The 20,236-nt window shown below is 44.5% G+C and overlaps 1 protein-coding gene across 3 annotated transcripts in view; it reads right to left on the bottom strand.

Moving 5' to 3' along the window:
• Positions 1 to 4,130: 4,130 nt before the first annotated feature.
• Positions 4,131 to 20,236, bottom strand: part of LOC138707524 (uncharacterized) — a 737,224-nt gene continuing 721,118 nt past the window's right edge. For all 3 annotated transcript variants that reach the window (XM_069837052.1, XM_069837051.1, XM_069837053.1), the window contains one exon: positions 4,131 to 5,433. In XM_069837052.1, coding sequence (XP_069693153.1) covers positions 5,113 to 5,433 — 321 coding nt within the window. In that variant the 3' untranslated portion in view covers positions 4,131 to 5,112. The remainder of the gene's footprint in view (positions 5,434 to 20,236) is intronic.

Below are 20,236 nucleotides of genomic sequence, written 5' to 3'. Positions count from 1 at the left end.
AATTTGGGAATCGGAACCCGGAGTTTGGCATTGTGCCCGGAATTTGCGAACAGGATCCCGGAGTTTGGTAGCCGGAATCCGAAGCTTGGGACCCGGAACCCGGAGTTTTATAAACTTTCCCGGAGTTTTTTAACCTGACTTTGGAAACCGGAATTATCCTGCCCGGAGTTTGACACCGGAACCCGGAGTTATGGAACCGGAACCCGGAGTTTATAATTGTCTTAGAAACATACCCGGAGTTTTTGAATCGGAAACCTGAAGTTGGTACCCGGAGTTTGACACCGGAACACGGAATTTAGAAACCGGAACCCGGAATTTGGGATCGGAACACGGAGTATGTGGCCCGGAGTTTTACACCGGAACCCGGAGTTTGGGAACCGGAAACTGAAGTTTGGGACACGAACCCCGAGTCTTAGAGACCTACCCGGAGTTTTTGAACCGGAAACCTGAATTTGGGATCCGGAGTTTGACACCGGAATCCGGAATTTGGGAACCGAAACCTGGAGTTTGGGACCGGAACCGGGAGTATGTGACCCGGAACCCGGAGTTTGGTTCGCCGGAACCCGGAGTTTGGCATAGTGCCCGGAGTTTGGTTCGCCGGAACCCGGAGTTTGGCATAGTGCCCGGAATTTGGGAACCGGTACCCGGAGTTTGGCATTGTGCCCGGAATTTGGGAACCGGAACCGGAACCGGGAGTATGGGAACCGGAACCCGGAGTATGGAAACCGGAACCCGGAGTATGGGAACCGGAACCCCGAGTTTGGGAACAGGAACCAGGAGTTTGGGACCCGGAACCCGGAGTCTTAGAAACATACTCGGAGTTTTTGAACCGGAAACCTGACTGTGGGACCCGGAGTTTGACACCGGAACCCGGAATTTGGGAACCGAAACCTGGAGTTTGGGACCGGAACCGGGAGTATGTGACCCGGAACCCGGAGTTTGGTTCGCCGGAACCCGGAGTTTGGCATAGTGCCCGGAGTTTGGTTCGCCGGAACCCGGAGTTTGGCATAGTGCCCGGAATTTGGGAACCGGTACCCGGAGTTTGGCATTGTGCCCGGAATTTGGGAACCGGAACCGGGAGTATGGGAACCGGAACCCGGAGTATGGAAACCGGAACCCGGAGTATGGGAACCGGAACCCCGAGTTTGGGAACAGGAACCCGGAGTTTGGGACCCGGAACCCGGGGTCTTAGAAACATACTCGGAGTTTTTGAACCGGAAACCTGACTGTGGGACCCGGAGTTTGACACCGGAACCCGGAATTTGGGAACCGGAACCCGGAGTTCGGTAACGGACCCGCAGTATGTGACCCGGAACCCGGAGTTCGACGCCGGAACCCGGAGTTTGGTACGCCGGAACCCGGAGTTTGGTACACCTGAACCCGGAGTTTGGCGTTATGCCCGGAATTTGGGAATCGGAACCCGGAGTTTGGCATTGTGCCCGGAATTTTGGATCCGGAACGCGGAGTTTGGAAGACGGAACCCGGGGTTTGGGAACTGGACAGTAGTTTGGGACCCGGAACCCGGAGTTTTATAAACCTTCCCGGAGTTTTTGAACCCGACTTTGGAAACCGGAATGACCCTGCCCGGAGTTTGACACCGGAACCCGGAGTTAGGGAACCGATACTCGGAGTTTGGGACCCTACCGGATTATGAGACCCGGAACCGGGAGCTTGGGACGTCGGAACCCGGAGTTTTGGAGTTGTGCCCGAAATTTGGGAACCGGAACCCGTAGTTTGGGACCAGAAACCCGGAGTTTAGAAACATAACCTGGAGTTTTTTAACCGGAAACCTGAGTTTGTGTTCCGGAATTTAAACCCTGACCGGAGTTTAACACGGAACCCGGAGTTTGGTACGTCGGAACCCGGAGTTTGGGAAGCTGAACCCGGAGTTTTAGAACTGGATCCCGGAGTTTGGGACCCGGAAACCGGCGTTGTAGAAACCTACGCGGAGTTTTGAACCGGAAACCTGACTTTTGGGCCCGGAGTTTGACACCGGAACCCGGAATTTGGGAACCGGAACCCTGAGTTTGGGAACCGGAACCAGGAGTATGTTACCCGGAAACCGGAGTTTGACACCGGATCCCGGAGTTTGGCACCGGAACCCGGAGTTTGACACCGGAACTCGGAGTTTTGGCATTGTGCCCGGAATTTGGAATCCGGAACCCGGAGTTTGGGAACCGGAACCCGGAGTTTTATTAACATACTCGGAGTTTTTGAACCGGAAACCTGACTTTGGGACCCGGAATTTAAACCATGCCCGGAGTTTGACACCGGAAGCCGGAATTTGGGAACCTGAACCCGGAGTTTGGGAACTGGAACCCGGTGTTAGGAAACTGGAACCCGGGGTTTGGGACCGGAACACAGAGTTTGGATCTCTACCCGGAGTATGTGACCCGGAACCCGGAGTTTGGGACACCGGAACCCGAAATTTGAGAGCTGGAACCCGGAGCTTTGTTACCTGTACCCGGAGTTTCGGACCGGAACCCGGCGCTTGGGACCCCGAAACACGGAGTTATGGAATTCTGCCCGGAATTAGGGAACTGGAACCCGGAGTTTGGAATCTTGCCCGGAGTTTGGGAACCGGAACCGGGTGTTTTATAATTCTACCAGTAGTTAACGAACCGGAACTCGGAGTTTTTGAACCCAAAACCCTGAGTTCAGGAACCGGAATCCGGAGTTTTGGACCTCTGCCTGAAGTTTGGGAACCGGAACCCAGAGTTTGGTTCTCTACCCGGAGTTTAGGATTACATATGTAATCCAAATCTGTGTGGTTTACATACATAATGTAATTATGGATGAATTACATATGTGATCCAATTATGGATGGATTACGTCTGTAGTTCAAATCTTTATGGAATACATGTGTAATCCAATTATGGACGGATTACATATGTGATCCATTTATGGATGGATTACGTATGTAATCCAAATCTGTGTGGAAAACATGTGTAATCAAATTATGGATGGAATACATGTGACATCCAAATCTGTGTGGATTACATATGTGATCCAAGTACGTCGATTACATATGTGATCCAATTATGTATGGATTACATTCGTAATCCAAATCTCAGAGGATTACATATGTAATCCAATTATGGATGGATTACATGTGTAATTCATTTAAGGATGGATTACATACGTAATCCAATTATGGATGGATTACATATGTAATCCAAATAATTGTGGATTACATACGTACTCCAATTATGTATGGATTACATATGTGATCCAAATACGTGGATTACGTATGTGATCCAATTATGGATGGAATACGTACGAGTTCGGGATCCGGAACCTGGAGTTTGGAATCCGTAACCCGGAGTTTGTGGCCCGTTATTTGGGTCCGGAGTACGGAACCCGGAACCCAGGGTTTGTGACCGGAACCCGGAGTTTGGGACCCGGAACCCTGAGTTTGGGATCTGGAAACCGGATTTTGGGACCCGAAACCCGGAGTTTGGGGCCCGGAACCCTGAGTTTTGTAAACCGGAGTTTGGTACCCGGAACCCGGAGTTTGGTACACGGGATCCGGATCCAGGAGTTTGGTAGCCGGAACTCGGCGTTTGGTACCCGGAACCCGGAGTTTGGGGCAGGAAGCCGCACCTTGGGGACCGGAACCCGGAGTTTGGTAACCGGTTCCCGGAGTTTGGGATCCGGAACTTGCAGTTTGGGACAATGAGTTTGGGAACCGGAAGCCGGTGTTTGGTACCCGGAGTTTGGTAACCAGAACCCGGAGTTTGGGAAGCGTAGCCCGGAGTTTGGGAAGCGGAACCCGGAGTTTTGGAGTCGGAGTTTGCAAACCGGAATCGGGAGTTTTGGAACCTCTACCCGGATTTAGGGATACGGAACCTGGAGTTTCGGAACCCCTACCTGTAGTTTGGGTCCCTGAACCCAGAGTTTGGAAACCGGAACCCGGAGTTTGGGAACCGGAACCTTGAGTTTGGGACCCGGAACCCTGAGTTTGGGACCTGGAAACCGGTGTTTGGGACCCGAAACCCGGAGTTTGGGGCCCGGAACCCGGAGTTTGGGTTACGGAAATTGGGACCTGAACCGGAAAATTTGACCCTGAAACTGGAACACGGAGAATGGAAATCTGGACCCGGTACCCGGAAACCCAAGGAAATACAATACCAAGCAGCAATTTGTGATTTTATTGCTCATTTTTTCAAAAGTGTTTAAATTACATTTTTCACAACTTTTAGATAATTACATCAAATCGTCTATGGCTCTTTTCCTTGGTAAGATAAATAAACTGCAGCTCTATCTTTAATGTCTTTCAACAAAACATTTCATTTAAACATTTCTTAATAATTTAGACATATCAAGAAAAAAAATTATTTCCCTTTTGCGGTGCAGATTTTCTAATCATTGAGGTAGGGCTTGATATATTATGGATGTTACCTTTAACAGTAAAAATTACTACAAATATTTATAATATTGCGAGTCATTTTTAAATAGCATTTTAGTACAACTTGAAAAATAAAAATTTTGAAAATTAACAATTCCAGAAACATTTTTTGTAGGAAGATATTTGTTCTTCTAGATTTAAAGTCAATGTTTATACATAAAGCATTTAAAATTACTTGAGAATAGGGATGAATAACATTTACAAATCATGAATTTTTTAATGACAGAGTATGTAAGCCCTTACAACACGCCACCACTCAACGAACTCAGAATTATTCGATCTCGCTAGCTCGGAACTCTGAAGCTTTGCAGTGTTCAGTGAGAAAGAAATTAACATCTGTGGCACCACAGACCATCAGTACTGCGTTCCATAATATCTAACAGGCGTCGTAAACATAGCCGGAAGAGAATGAGAGAAGGATAATTGCTAATAAACTAATGGCAGAGGTCTCATTCCACTATATCTTGAAGTTTCGCGGTCTGAAGCGTTGTACATCCCCCCAACTTCTTCAAGACAAGCTTGGAATACGACCTCGGACAGTGGTTGAATTGCAATTATTCTTCTCCCGTCTTCTGCCGACAATGTTCATGATATCTGTCAGACATTATGGAACGCAGTATAGTTGGAAATCACTGCCTTAGTGCATTCCACAAGTCCTCATTCACAAATAAATTTGTAGGTATGCAAGAACTAAATATCAACATCTAAGGTGAGACTTCCTTCTTCTCGAAGTTGCCGTGGTCCAGGAGAGTATAGCTCTCGGTCTTGTAGTGCATGAGATCCTGCTTCCTTCGATCCGCTACGTAATCGTACACCATTCTGACGACTGGAGGAAGGCGTTTGAGACCGAGGCAGTCCGCTAGTTCCCCGAAGTAGTCCCACTGCAGAGAACCCATCTTGTGGGCGTATGTCGGAGGCATATCCATTGCAAGCCTCTTCTGGAAATCCCTCTCTGTCTCTTCATCCATCTCTTCTTTACTAGGCAGCGTGATAGATCCGTCCAAAGTCTTAATAAAGTACTGGATCTGTTGATAAAATAAAGTTATCGGTTTATATTCTTTTATATAGGAACAAAGACATAAAAAAATGTAACTCTGAGGTGGATTGATGAAAGAGAATGGAATGACTGTCTTACTGGCACATCAGAACACAATACGAGTCCCTTATCAAATCCAGGTCACGATAAATACAAGATCAGTATACAGATTTGTTTGCAGCTCTTCAAACAGCTTTGTGTATTTAATTATTAGCAGAATTCATTGAAAAATCTATATCCTCCCACACCACATAGAGGGTTTAAGTCTGATTTGCGTTTCGTTATTTCATGAAGAAATGAATACATATTTATATAGTACATTTCATAAATTCCCTCAAGAACCATTTCAAGGAAATTGTTCTTTGCATACTGGATGTGTTCAAAATTACGCTCTATACCTATTCATGCAAGCATACCCCGTGTAAAAGGATTAGTACAGGGACATCATTTTATTTTTACTAACATTTTTAATATTAACTTGGCTATACCTCTGGATCAACGCCGTTTGCTACCCCTTCCACGACTGGAGTTCGATGATACTGGCGTAGAATACAAACAAATCACTTTACTAGGTATAGGAGGGAAGAAAAGTAGTTTATCCATTTACGTATACTAGGAAATATCGCGCTTTTGAGTTTGATAATTTTCATTAGATTTTTGTTTAATCAAAATACAGTACAGCATTAACAATGACTGTTTTTAATCACGAACTGAGCTGTCCATGCGGACGTATTCATTATGCAGTGTATATTATACTGTCTACAGCACATTAGCGTACAATATAGAGAATGAAGTTAAATTTAAAAATAATCATAATATGGGTATTTAAACACATTTTTAAAATGGTGGACGTTCATTTCGATACAGTCTTCAGTTCTTTTGTGCATATTATTGCACTCTATAGACTATTGTGCCTAATCCCAAGTACCAGTTTCGTCCTTCGTACTAGTAACTCATGTTGAAATAATTCTGTACCTACTCTATGAAAGAGTACCTTACGTACTATAAATTCAATCTTCACTTCTGCCCGTTCCTAAAAGATAAAATTACTCAGACATACTATCTACTGTCCGTCCAAGTGGTTATGTCGTAGGGTCGTAGAAAGGGAGGAAATCACGTGACAGTTAATTACTTAACGAGCCCCTTTTATTTAAGCTATTTTAAACAGTTGTATAATATTACGTAGACGTCCAATTCCTAACAGAAATTAATGTTCTCAAAAAAGAGCTAAGACAGCCCAGCCACTAGCTGGCGAATAAAAGCTGGTGGGGGAAACCGGGATACGACGAAGGCAAATGGACGACAGAGCCTGTGCGAAAATGATTCAATATTGAAAGCTCTTTAGCCACTGGAAAACGCGAACATATTTTTGGGACATACTGTTTACTATGACCGTAAGGCTACTATGACTGTATATGCGGTCTTGGATCTGTGGGCAGGACGGTTGAACTTCATTAGTAGAAGGGGTGGGAGTGAAGTACATTCAAAAACTCAGGTACAATAAAAATTGAAGTAAAAATAAAATGATGTCCCTGTATTATTAGTGTAAATGTCATATTTAGAAGATCTCGATGATGACATTGCAATTGTTCTGGTTATTGTTCGTCTCGGGTAACCATGGTGCTGAAACGATTCCCGTAATTTTTCCCAATCTGTAATTCAAAGTGACAATTTTTCCCAATGTCTTTTTCACAAAGATATTTTTCCCAAACTGCAATTTCAAAGACTAAAGTTCCCAATTGTTAATGGTTGAGGTTTTTTCTGGGGTTTTCCCTCAGCCCAATATGAGCAAATGCTGGGTAACTTACGGTGTTGGACCCCGGACTCATTTCACCGGCATTATCACCATCTCATTCAGACGCTAAATAACCAAAGCTGTTGATAAAGCGTCGTAAAATAACCTACCCAATTCTTAAACTGACCACTTTCCCCCAAAGTTATTTGCCTTTGCATTCCAAAAAATCCATATAACATAAAGTTTTTCGAAATTGTTTACTTAGAAATGAAAGATGATCCGTTACAAACAGAAGTTGCGGCCAATGGATCTTAGGCAATACAGAGTTCTGTTATCATCTTTGTACTGCAAAAGTTGTCACCAGTTAGTGCAGCAGTCGTCAGAACTCACTGAAATGGGTAAAGTGCATGGAGGGTAAGGAAACATGCTCCGTCGTGCACAAGGGATAGGGAGACAGCATACCCGCCAGCAAGCACGATTTCACGCAAGGGCAGTGCCTTGTCAGCGGATAAGCGACGCTAGACCGAGGGTGCACTGTCCTGATGACAGCTGAGCTAGTGTCATCTTATAACAATTTGGAACGTCCCTAAATTATCTAAATTAATTAATTCTGTAGACAGTTCGCTCTAAGAAAAATTTTTGTTCCAACTAAAATGAATGATGGTACATGGAGAATTAAATATATCAGTGAACTGAATGAGCTGATAAAGAATAGGAACATTATAAAATAGTACACTATGCAACGAGCCTATATTGAAGGTAATTAAGAAGTGAATATGGATATTTATGAAACGAGCGCAACGCTCGTTTCATAATTTTCATACGAACTACTTAGTTACCATTATAGGCGAGTTTCATACGACTTTTTATGCTCGACCATATTTCTAACTTGATATTATTAATTTTAGAGCAATGTCCCTTATGTTGTGAGATGTGCGCAGACGCGAAAGTATTGATTTTTTCCGAGGAACAGATGTCCACATTGACCTTGCTAGGCCATAAGAACCTACAGAGATAACATTGAAATTAAATTAGACATTGAAAAACGAGATGACAAATTGAATTTATTTGAATATTATTTACAATTAACGCTAATTATTATAGTAACAGATCATAACCTTCTGCGACAGTATTGGATTTCCAGCCTCCGTGACTTTTCGCCAATTCTCTTTCGATTGCATATCCGAGAATAATCGATACTTGCGGTTTTACAACAGTAGAAAGCTGACCTGTCATTGGCTGAACAGTTGTAACCTGAGTCGTCATTGACTGAAAGACCTGAACTTTAATGAGTGGGTGTACTTTAATGACATGCATTAAAGGTCTGCTACCAGGTGTATAATTACTATATTTCGGCATGTTCGAGCATAAAATCATATAAGATCGCTAAGATTTGGATGGTTTGGTCATATAAATAGAATGGAGAATACATAATAGCCTTATCAAATATACAAATGGAAACCAATAGTTAACAGAAAGCAGGGCAGACCAAACAATAGATGGGAAGATGAAGTCCTGAGTGATTTGAAATTAATGAAGGAGGTAAACTGGACAGATAGTTGGAAGCTGTAAGGAATGGAGGAAAGTTGTTGAGAAGAAGAAGAAGAAGAAGAAGAAGAAGAAGAAGAAGAAGAAGAAGAAGAAGAAGAAGAAGAAGGAGAAGAAGAAGAAGAAGATAACATCAAAATGGCAATCCCGAACACTTTATGATTGTCGAGAAAAAAAGGGGAAGGGTTCAAACCACTATTCCGCCGACATTCTAGATGTCATAACTCCGCATTACGTATAGATACAACAAAGACGATAAGTGCGTTGAATGCAGCTAGTCGAACTCTACCTTCAGTATAAAGGACAACTCTCTATCCCCGCGCGTTTGCACGAGAGAGGCCCGCAAAATTTAAAAAAATGGTAATTTTGACCTTCCACAACAGACTTTTTTCTACACAAGGAGAACGAAGCGGCTCAGAAGCCCGCCCTTTTAACTGTAGCATCCCCGCATCCTCCTATTCCGCCGACATTCTAGCCGCCATAACTCCGCAGTACGTATAGAATAAACAAGGCCGATTAGAGAGTTGAATAGAGCTCGTGGAAACTCTATCTTCAGTATAAAGGACAACTCTATATCCCCGCGCGTTTCGACGGGAGAGGCCCACAAAATTTCAAAAAATGGTCATTTTGACCTTCCAAAACAGACTTTTTTCTACACAAGGAGAACGAAGCGGCTCAGAGGCCCGCCCTTTTAACTGTAGCATCCCCGCATCTTCCTTAGTAATCACCGCAAAATTCCAGCAAATCCGTCGCACTTTTTTCTAGCCCCAATTTTTGGGTACCTACAATATTTCAGTCTCTAATTCCGGAAATAACGGCCATACCGAGGAACGGGATGCGGCCATGTATTCCCCTTGCCTTACTTCTTACACGATAGCATCAAAATGGCAATCGCGAACACTTCCTGATTTTCGAGAAAAAAAGGGGAAGGCGCCGACATTCTAGCCGCCATAACTCCGCACTACTTATCGATAAAGCAAAGCCGATGAGTGCGTTGAATAGAGCTCGTCGACCTCTATCTTCAGTATAAAGGACAACTCTCTATCCCCGCGCGTTTGGACTGGAGAGGCCCACAAAATTTCAAAAAATGGTCATTTTGACCTTCCAAAACAGACTTTTTTCTACACAAGGAGAACGAAGCGGCTCAGAGGCCCGCCCTTTTAACTGTAGCATTCCCGCATCTTCCTTAGTAATCACCGCAAAATTCCAGCAAATCCGTCGCACTTTTTTCTAGCCCCAATTTTTGGTACCTAAAATATTTCAGTCTCTAATTCCGGAAATAACGGCCATACCGAGGAACGGGATGCGGCCATGTATTCCCCCTTGACTTACTTCTTACAAGATAGCATCAAAATTGCAATCGCGAACACTTTCTGATTTTCGAGAAAAAAAGGGGAGGGGTTTAAACCACTATTCCGCCGACATTCTTGCCGCCATAACCCCGCAGTACGTATAGATACAACAAAGCCAATGAGTGCGTTGAATAGAGCTCGTCGAACTCTATCTTCAGTATAAAGGACAACTCTCTATCCCTGCGCGTTTGGACGGGAGAGGCCCGCAAACTTTCAAAAAATGGTCATTTTGACCTTCCAAAACAGACTTTTTTCTACACAAGGAGAACGAAGCGGCTCAGAGGCCCGCCCTTTTAACTGTAGCATTCCCGCATCTTCCTTAGTAATCACCGCAAAATTCCAGCAAATCCGTCGCACTTTTTTCTAGCCCCAATTTTTGGTACCTAAAATATTTCAGTCTCTAATTCAGGAAATAACGGCCATACCGAGGAACGGGATGCGGCCATGTATTCCCCCTTGACTTACTTCTTACACGATAGCATCAAAATGGCAATCGCGAACACTTTCTGATTTTCGAGAAAAAAAGGGGAAGGGTTTAAACCACTATTCCGCCGACATTGTAGCCGCCATAACTCCGCAGTACGTATAGATACAACAAAGCCGATGAGTGCGTTGATTAGAGCTTGTCGAACTCTATTTTCAGTATAAAGGACATCTCTCTATCCCTGCGCGTTTGGACGGGAGAGGCCCGCAAACTTTCAAAAAATGGTCATTTTTACCTTCCAAAACAGACTTTTTTCTACACAAGGAGTACGAAGCGGCTCAGAGGCCCGCCCTTTTAACTGTAGCATCCCCGCATGTTCCTTAGTAATCACCGCAAAAGTCCAGCAAATCCGTCGCACTTTTTACTAGCCCCAATTTTTGGGTACCTACAATATTTCAGTCTCTAATTCCGGAAATAACGGCCATACCGAGGAACGGGATGCGGCCATGTATTCCCCCTTGACTTACTTCTTACAGGATAGCATCAAAATGGCAATCGCGAACACTTTCTGATTTTCGAGAAAAAAAGGGGAAGGGTTTAAACCACTATTCCGCCGACATTCTAGCCGCCATAACTCCGCACTACTTATAGATAAAGCAAAGCCGATGAGTGCGTTGAATAGAGCTCGCCCCAATTTTTGGGTACCTACAATATTTCAGTCTCTAATTCCGGAAATAACGGCCATACCGAGGAACGGGATGCGGCCATTTATTCCCCCTTGTCTTACTTCTTACAGGATAGCATCAAAATGGCAATCGCGAACACTTTCTGATTTTCGAGAAAAAAAGGGGAAGGGTTTAAACCACTATTCCGCCGACATTCTAGCCGCCATAACTCCGCAATACTTATAGATAAAGCAAAGCCGATGAGTGCGTTGAATAGAGCTCGCCCCAATTTTTGGGTACCTACAATATTTCAGTCTATAATTCCGGAAATAACGGCCATACCGAGGAACGGGATGCGGCCATGTATTCCCCCTTGTCTTACTTCTTACAGGATAGCATCAAAATGGCAATCGCGAACACTTTCTGATTTTCGAGGAAAAAAGGGGAATGGTTTAAACCACTATTCCGCCGACATTCTAGCCGCCATAACTCCGCAGTACGTATAGATACAACAAAGCCGATGAGTGCGTTGAATAGAGCTTGTCGAACTCTATTTTCAGTATAAAGGACATCTCTCTATCCCTGCGCGCTTGGACGGGAGAGGCCCGCAAACTTTCAAAAAATGGTCATTTTGACCTTCCAAAACAGACTTTTTTCTACACAAGGAGAACGAAGCGGCTCAGAGGCCCGCTCTTTTAACAGTAGCATCCCCGCATCTTCCTTAGTAATCACCGCAAAATTCCAGCAAATCCGTCGCACTTTTTACTAGCCCCAATTTTTGGGTACCTAAACTATTTCAGTCTCTATTTCAGGAAATAACGGCCATACCGAGGAACGGGATGCGGCCATGTATTCCCCCTTGACTTACTTCTTACACGATAGCATCAAAATGGCAATCGCGAACACTTTCTGATTTTCGAGAAAAAAAGGGGAAGGGTTTAAACCACTATTCCGCCGACATTCTAGCCGCCATAACTCCGCAGTACGTATAGATACAACAAAGCCGATGAGTGCGTTGAATAGAGCTTGCCGAACTCTATTTTCAGTATAAAGGACATCTCTCTATCCCTTCGCGTTTGGACGAGAGAGGCCCGCAAACTTTCAAAAAATGGTCATTTTGACCTTCCAAAACAGACTTTTTTCTACACAAGGAGTACGAAGCGGCTCAGAGGCCCGCCCTTTTAACTGTAGCATCCCCGTATGTTCCTTAGTAATCACCGCAAAAATCCAGCAAATCCGTCGCACTTTTTACTAGCCCCAATTTTTGGGTACCTACAATATTTCAGTCTCTAATTCCGGAAATAACGGCCATACCGAGGAACGGGATGCGGCCATGTATTCCCCCTTGACTTACTTCTTACACGATAGCATCAAAATGGCAATCGCGAACACTTTCTGATTTTCGAGAAAAAAAGGGGAAGGGTTTAAACCACTATTCCGCCGACATTCTAGCCGCCATAACTCCGCACTACTTATAGATAAAGCAAAGCCGATGAGTGCGTTGAATAGAGCTCGCCCCAATTTTTGGGTACCTACAATATTTCAGTCTCTAATTCCGGAAATAACGGCCATACCGAGGAACGGGATGCGGCCATGTATTCCCCCTTGTCTTACTTCTTACAGGATAGCATCAAAATGGCAATCGCGAACACTTTCTGATTTTCGAGAAAAAAAGGGGAAGGGTTTAAACCACTATTCCGCCGACATTCTAGCCGCCATAACTCCGCAATACTTATAGATAAAGCAAAGCCGATGAGTGCGTTGAATAGAGCTCGCCCCAATTTTTGGGTACCTACAATATTTCAGTCTCTAATTCCGGAAATAACGGCCATACCGAGGAAAGGGATGCGGCCATGTATTCCCCCTTGTCTTACTTCTTACAGGATAGCATCAAAATGGCAATCGCGAACACTTTCTGATTTTCGAGAAAAAAAGGGGAATGGTTTAAACCACTATTCCGCCGACATTCTAGCCGCCATAACTCCGCAGTACGTATAGATACAACAAAGCCGATGAGTGCGTTGAATAGAGCTTGCCGAACTCTATTTTCAGTATAAAGGACATCTCTCTATCCCTGCGCGTTTGGACGAGAGAGGCCAGCAAACTTTCAAAAAATGGTCATTTTGACCTTCCAAAACAGACTTTTTTCTACACAAGGAGTACGAAGCGGCTCAGAGGCCCGCCCTTTTAACTGTAGCATCCCCGCATGTTCCTTAGTAATCACCGCAAAAGTCCAGCAAATCCGTCGCACTTTTTACTAGCCCCAATTTTTGGGTACCTACAATATTTCAGTCTCTAATTCCGGAAATAACGGCCATACCGAGGAACGGGATGCGGCCATGTATTCCCCCTTGACTTACTTCTTACAGGATAGCATCAAAATGGCAATCGCGAACACTTACTGATTTTCGAGAAAAAAAGGGGAAGGGTTTAAACCACTATTCCGCCGACATTCTAGCCGCCATAACTCCGCACTACTTATAGATAAAGCAAAGCCGATGAGTGCGTTGAATAGAGCTCGCCCCAATTTTTGGGTACCTACAATATTTCAGTCTCTAATTCCGGAAATAACGGCCATACCGAGGAACGGGATGCGGCCATGTATTCCCCCTTGTCTTACTTCTTACAGGATAGCATCAAAATGGCAATCGCGAACACTTTCTGATTTACGAGAAAAAAAGGGGAAGGGTTTAAACCACTATTCCGCCGACATTCTAGCCGCCATAACTCCGCACTACTTATAGATAAAGCAAAGCCGATGAGTGCGTTGAATAGAGCTCGCCCCAATTTTTGGGTACCTACAATATTTCAGTCTCTAATTCCGGAAATAACGGCCATACCGAGGAACGAGATGCGGCCATGTATTCCCCCTTGTCTTACTTCTTACAGGATAGCATCAAAATGGCAATCGCGAACACTTTCTGATTTTCGAGAAAAAAAGGGGAAGGGTTTAAACCACTATTCCGCCGACATTCTAGCCGCCATAACTCCGCACTACTTATAGATAAGGCAAAGCCGGTGAGTGCGTTGAATAGAGCTTGTCGAACTCTATTCTCAGTATAAAGGACATCTCTCTATCCTGCGCGTTTGGACGGGAGAGGCCCGCAAACTTTCAAAAAATGGTCATTTTGACCTTCCAAAACAGACATTTTCTACACAAGGAGTACGAAGCGGCTCAGAGGCCCGCCCTTTTAACTGTAGCATCCCCGTATGTTCCTTAGTAATCACCGCAAAAATCCAGCAAATCCGTCGCACTTTTTACTAGCCCCAATTTTTGGGTACCTACAATATTTCAGTCTCTAATTCCGGAAATAACGGCCATACCGAGGAACGGGATGCGGCCATGTATTCCCCCTTGACTTACTTCTTACACGATAGCATCAAAATGGCAATCGCGAACACTTTCTGATTTTCGAGAAAAAAAGGGGAAGGGTTTAAACCACTATTCCGCCGACATTCTAGCCGCCATAACTCCGCACTACTTATAGATAAAGCAAAGCCGATGAGTGCGTTGAATAGAGCTCGTCGAACTCTATTTCAGTATAAAGGACAACTCTCTATCCCCGCGCGTTTGGATGGGAGAGGCCCACAAAATTTCAAAAAATGGTCATTTTGACCTTCCAAAACAGACTTTTTTCTACACAAGGAGAACGAAGCGGCTCAGAGGCCCGCCCTTTTAACTGTAGCATTCCCGCATCTTCCTTAGTAATCACCGCAAAATTCCAGCAATTCCGTCGAACTTTTTTCTAGCCCCAATTTTTGGTACCTAAAATATTTCAGTCTCTAATTCAGGAAATGACGGCCATACCGAGGAACGGGATGCGGCCATGTATTCCCCCTTGACTTACTTCTTACAAGATAGCATCAAAATGGCAATCGCGAAAACTTTCTGATTTTCGAGAAAAAAAGGGGACATTCTAGCCGCCATAACTCCGCAGTACGTATAGATACAACAAAGCCGATGAGTGCGTTGAATAGAGCTTGTCGAACTCTATTTTCAGTATAAAGGACATCTCTCTATCCCTGCGCGTTTGGACGGGAGAGGCCCGCAAACTTTCAAAAAATGGTCATTTTGACCTTCCAAAACAGACTTTTTTCTAAACAAGGGGTACGAAGCGGCTCAGAGGCCCGCCCTTTTAACTGTAGCATCCCCGCATGTTCCTTAGTAATCACCGCAAAATTCCAGCAAATCCGTCGCACTTTTTTCTAGCCCCAATTTTTGGTACCTAAAATATTTCAGTCTCTAATTCCGGAAATAACGGCCATACCGAGGAACGGGATGCGGCCATGTATTCCCCCTTGACTTACTTCTTACACGATAGCATCAAAATGGCAATCGCGAACACTTTCTGATTTTCGAGAAAAAAAGGGGAAGGGGAAGGGGAACCACTATTCCGCCGACATTCTAGCCGCCATAACTCCGCAGTACGTATAGATACAACAAAGCCGATGAGGGCGTTGAATAGAGCTTGTCGAACTCTATCTTCAGTATAAAGGACATCTCTCTATCCCTGCGCGTTTGGACGGGAGAGGCCCGCAAACTTTCAAAAAATAGTCATTTTGACCTTCCAAAACAGACTTTTTTCTACACAAGGAGAACGAAGCGGCTCAGAGGCCCGCTCTTTTAACTGTAGCATCCCCGCATCTTCCTTAGTAATCACCGCAAAATTCCAGCAAATCCGTCGCACTTTTTTCTAGCCCCAATTTTTGGGTACCTACAATATTTCAGTCTCTAATTCAGGAAATAACAGCCATACCGAGGAACGGGATGCGGCCATGTATTCCCCCTTGACTTACTTCTTACAAGATAGCATCAAAATGGCAATCGCGTAAACTTTCTGATTTTCGAGAAAAAAAGGGGAAGGGTTTAAACCACTATTCCGCCGACATTCTAGCCGCCATAACTCCGCACTACTTATAGATAAGGCAAAGCCGATGAGTGCGTTGAATAGAGCTTGTCGAACTCTATTCTCAGTATAAAGGACATCTCTCTATCCCTGCGCGTTTGGACGGGAGAGGCCCGCAAACTTTCAAAAAATGGTCATTTTGACCTTCCAAAACAGACTTTTTTCTACACAAGGAGTACGAAGCGGCTCAGAGGCCCGCCCTTTTAACTGTAGCATCCCCGCATGTTCCTTAGTAATCACCGCAAAAATCCAGCAAATCCGTCGCACTTTTTTCTAGCCCCAATTTTTGGGTAACTACAATATTTCAGTCTCTAATTCCGGAAATAACGGCCATACCGAGGAACGGGATGCGGCCATGTATTCCCCCTTGACTTACTTCTTACAGGATAGCATCAAAAAGGCAATCGCGAACACTTTCTGATTTTCGAGAAAAAAAGGGGAATGCGACATTCTAGCCGCCATAACTCCGCACTACTTATAGATAAAGCAAAGCCGATGAGTGCGTTGAATAGAGCTCGTCGAACTCTATCTTCAGTGTAAAGGACAACTCTCTATCCCCGCGCGTTTGGAAGGGAGAGGCCCACAAATTTTCAAAAAATGGTCATTTTGACCTTCCAAAACAGACTTTTTTCTACACAAGGAGAACGAAGCGGCTCAGAGGCCCGCCCTTTTAACTGTAGCATTCCCGCATCTTCCTTAGTAATCACCGCAAAATTCCAGCAACTCCGTCGCACTTTTTTCTAGCCCCAATTTTTGGTACCTAAAATAATTCTACTCTAATTCCGGAAATAACGGCCATACCGAGGAACGGGATGCGGCCATGTATTCCCCCTTGACTTACTTCTTACACGATAGCATCAAAATGGCAATCGCGAACACTTTCTGATTTTCGAGAAAAAAAGGGGAAGGGTTTAAACCACTATTCCGCCGACATTCTAGCCGCCATAACTCCGCACTACTTATAGATAAAGCAAAGCCGATGAGTGCGTTGAATAGAGCTCGTCGAACTCTATCTTCAGGGTAAAGAACAACTCTCTATCCCCGCGCGTTTGGATGGGAGAGGCGCACAAAATTTCAAAAAATGGTCATTTTGACCTTCCAAAACAGACTTTTTTCTACACAAGGAGAACGAAGCGGCTCAGAGGCCCGCCCTTTTAACTGTAGCAGTCCCGCATCTTCCTTACCGCAAAATTCCAGCAAATCCGTCGAACTTTTTTCTAGCCCCAATTTTTGGTACGTAAAATATTTCAGTCTCTAATTCAGGAAATAACGGCCATACCGAGGAACGGGATGCGGCCATGTATTCCCCCTTGACTTACTTCTTACAAGATAGCATCAAAATGGCAATCGCGAAAACTTTCTGATTTTCGAGAAAAAAAGGGGAAGGGTTTAAACCACTATTCCGCCGACATTCTAGCCGCCATAACTCCGCAGTACGTATAGATACAACAAAGCCGATCAGAGCGTTGAATAGAGCTTGTCGAACTCTATTTTCAGTATAAAGGACATCTCTCTATCCCTGCGCGTTTGGACGGGAGAGGCCCGCAAACGTTCAAAAAATGGTCATTTTGACCTTCCAAAACAGACTTTTTTCTACACAAGGAGTACGAAGCGGCTCAGAGGCCCGCCCTTTTAACTGTAGCATCCCCGCATGTTCCTTAGTAATCACCGCAAAAATCCAGCAAATCCGTCTCACTTTTTACTAGCCCCAATTTTTGGGTACCTACAATATTTCAGTCTCTAATTCCGGAAATAACGGCCATACCGAGGAACGGGATGCGGCCATGTATTCCCCCTTGACTTACTTCTTACACGATAGCATCAAAATGGCAATCGCGAACACTTTCTGATTTTCGAGAAAAAAAGGGGAAGGGTAAACCACTATTCCGCCGACATTCTAGCCGCCATAACTCCGCAGTACGTATAGATACGACAAAGCCTAAGAGTGCGTTGAATAGAGCTTGTCGAACTCTATTTTCAGTATAAAGGACATCTCTCTATCCCTGCGCGTTTGGACGGGAGAGGCCCGCAAACTTTCAAAAAATGGTCATTTTGACCTTCCAAAACAGACTTTTTTCTACACAAGGAGTACGAAGCGGCTCAGAGGCCCGCCCTTTTAACTGTAGCATCCCCGCATGTTCCTTAGTAATCAGCGCAAAAATCCAGCAAATCCGTCGCACTTTTTACTAGCCCCAATTTTTGGGTACCTACAATATTTCAGTCTCTAATTCCGGAAATAACGGCCATACCGAGGAACGGGATGCGGCCATGTATTCCCCCTTGACTTACTTCTTACACGATAGCATCAAAATGGCAATCGCGAACACTTTCTGATTTTCGAGAAAAAAAGGGGAAGGGTTTAAACCACTATTCCGCCGACATTCTAGCCGCCATAACTCCGCAGTACGTATAGATACGACAAAGCCTAAGAGTGCGTTGAATAGAGCTTGTCGAACTCTATTTTCAGTATAAAGGACATCTCTCTATCCCTGCGCGTTTGGACGGGAGAGGCCCGCAAACTTTCAAAAAATGGTCATTTTGACCTTCCAAAACAGACTTTTTTCTACACAAGGAGTACGAAGCGGCTCAGAGGCCCGCCCTTTTAACTGTAGCATCCCAGCATGTTCCTCAGTAATCACCGCAAAAATCCAGCAAATCCGTCTCACTTTTTACTAGCCCCAATTTTTGGGTACCTACAATATTTCAGTCTCTAATTCCGGAAATAACGGCCATACCGAGGAACGGGATGCGGCCATGTATTCCCCCTTGACTTACTTCTTACACGATAGCATCAAAATGGCAATCGCGAACACTTTCTGATTTTCGAGAAAAAAAGGGGAAGGTTTTAAACCACTATTCCGCCGACATTCTAGCCGCCATAACTCCGCACTACTTATAGATAAAGCAAAGCCGATGAGTGCGTTGAATAGAGCTCGTCGAACTCTATCTTCAGTATAAAGGACAACTCTCTATCCCCGCGCGTTTGGACGGGAGAGGTCCACAAAATTTCAAAAAATGGTCATTTTGACCTTCCAAAACAGACTTTTTTCTACACAAGGAGAACGAAGCGGCTCAGAGGCCCGCCCTTTTAACTGTAGCATTCCCGCATCTTCCTTAGTAATCACCGCAAAATTCCAGCAAATCCGTCGAACTTTTTTCTAGCCCCAATTTTTGGTACCTAAGATATTTCAGTCTCTACTTCAGGAAATAACGGCCATACCGAGGAACGGGATGCGGCCATGTATTCCCCCTTGACTTACTTCTTACAAGATAGCATCAAAATGGCAATCGCGAAAACTTTCTGATTTTCGAGAAAAAAAGGGGAAGGGTTTAAACCCCTATTCCGCCGACATTCTAGCCGCCATAACTCCGCAGTACGTATAGATACAACAAAGCCGATGAGAGCGTTGAATAGAGCTTGTCGAACTCTATTTTCAGTATAAAGGACATCTCTCTATCCCTGCGCGTTTGGACGGGAGAGGCCCGCAAACTTTCAAAAAATGGTCATTTTGACCTTCCAAAACAGACTTTTTTCTACACAAGGAGTACGAAGCGGCTCAGAGGCCCGCCCTTTTAACTGTAGCATCCCCGCATGTTCCTTAGTAATCACCGCAAAAATCCAGCAAATCCGTCGCACTTTTTACTAGCCCCAATTTTTGGGTACCTACAATATTTCAGTCTCTAATTCCGGAAATAACGTCCATACCGAGGAACGGGATGCGGCCATGTATTCCCCCTTGACTTACTTCTTACAGGATAGCATCAAAATGGCAATCGCGAACACTTTCTGATTTTCGAGAAAAAAAGGGGAAGGGTTTAAACCACTATTCCGCCGACATTCTAGCCGCCATAACTCCGCACTACTTATAGATAAGGCAAAGCCGATGAGTGCGTTGAATAGAGCTTGTCGAACTCTATCTTCAGTATAAAGGACATCTCTCTATCCCTGCGCGTTTGGACGGGAGAGGCCCGCAAACTTTCAAAAAATGGTCATTTTGACCTTCCAAAACAGACTTTTTTCTACACAAGGAATACGAAGCGGCTCAGAGGCCCGCCCTTTTAACTGTAGCATCCCCGCATGTTCCTTAGTAATCACCGCAAAAATCCAGCAAATCCGTCGCACTTTTTACTAGCCCCAATTTTTGGGTACCTACAATATTT

The sequence above is a fragment of the Periplaneta americana genome, chromosome 10 (genome assembly GCF_040183065.1).
Source record: "Periplaneta americana isolate PAMFEO1 chromosome 10, P.americana_PAMFEO1_priV1, whole genome shotgun sequence".
Classification (NCBI taxonomy): domain Eukaryota; kingdom Metazoa; phylum Arthropoda; class Insecta; order Blattodea; family Blattidae; genus Periplaneta; species Periplaneta americana.
Note: the sequence above shows the minus strand (reverse complement) of the source record. Positions and strands in the feature narration are given on the sequence as shown.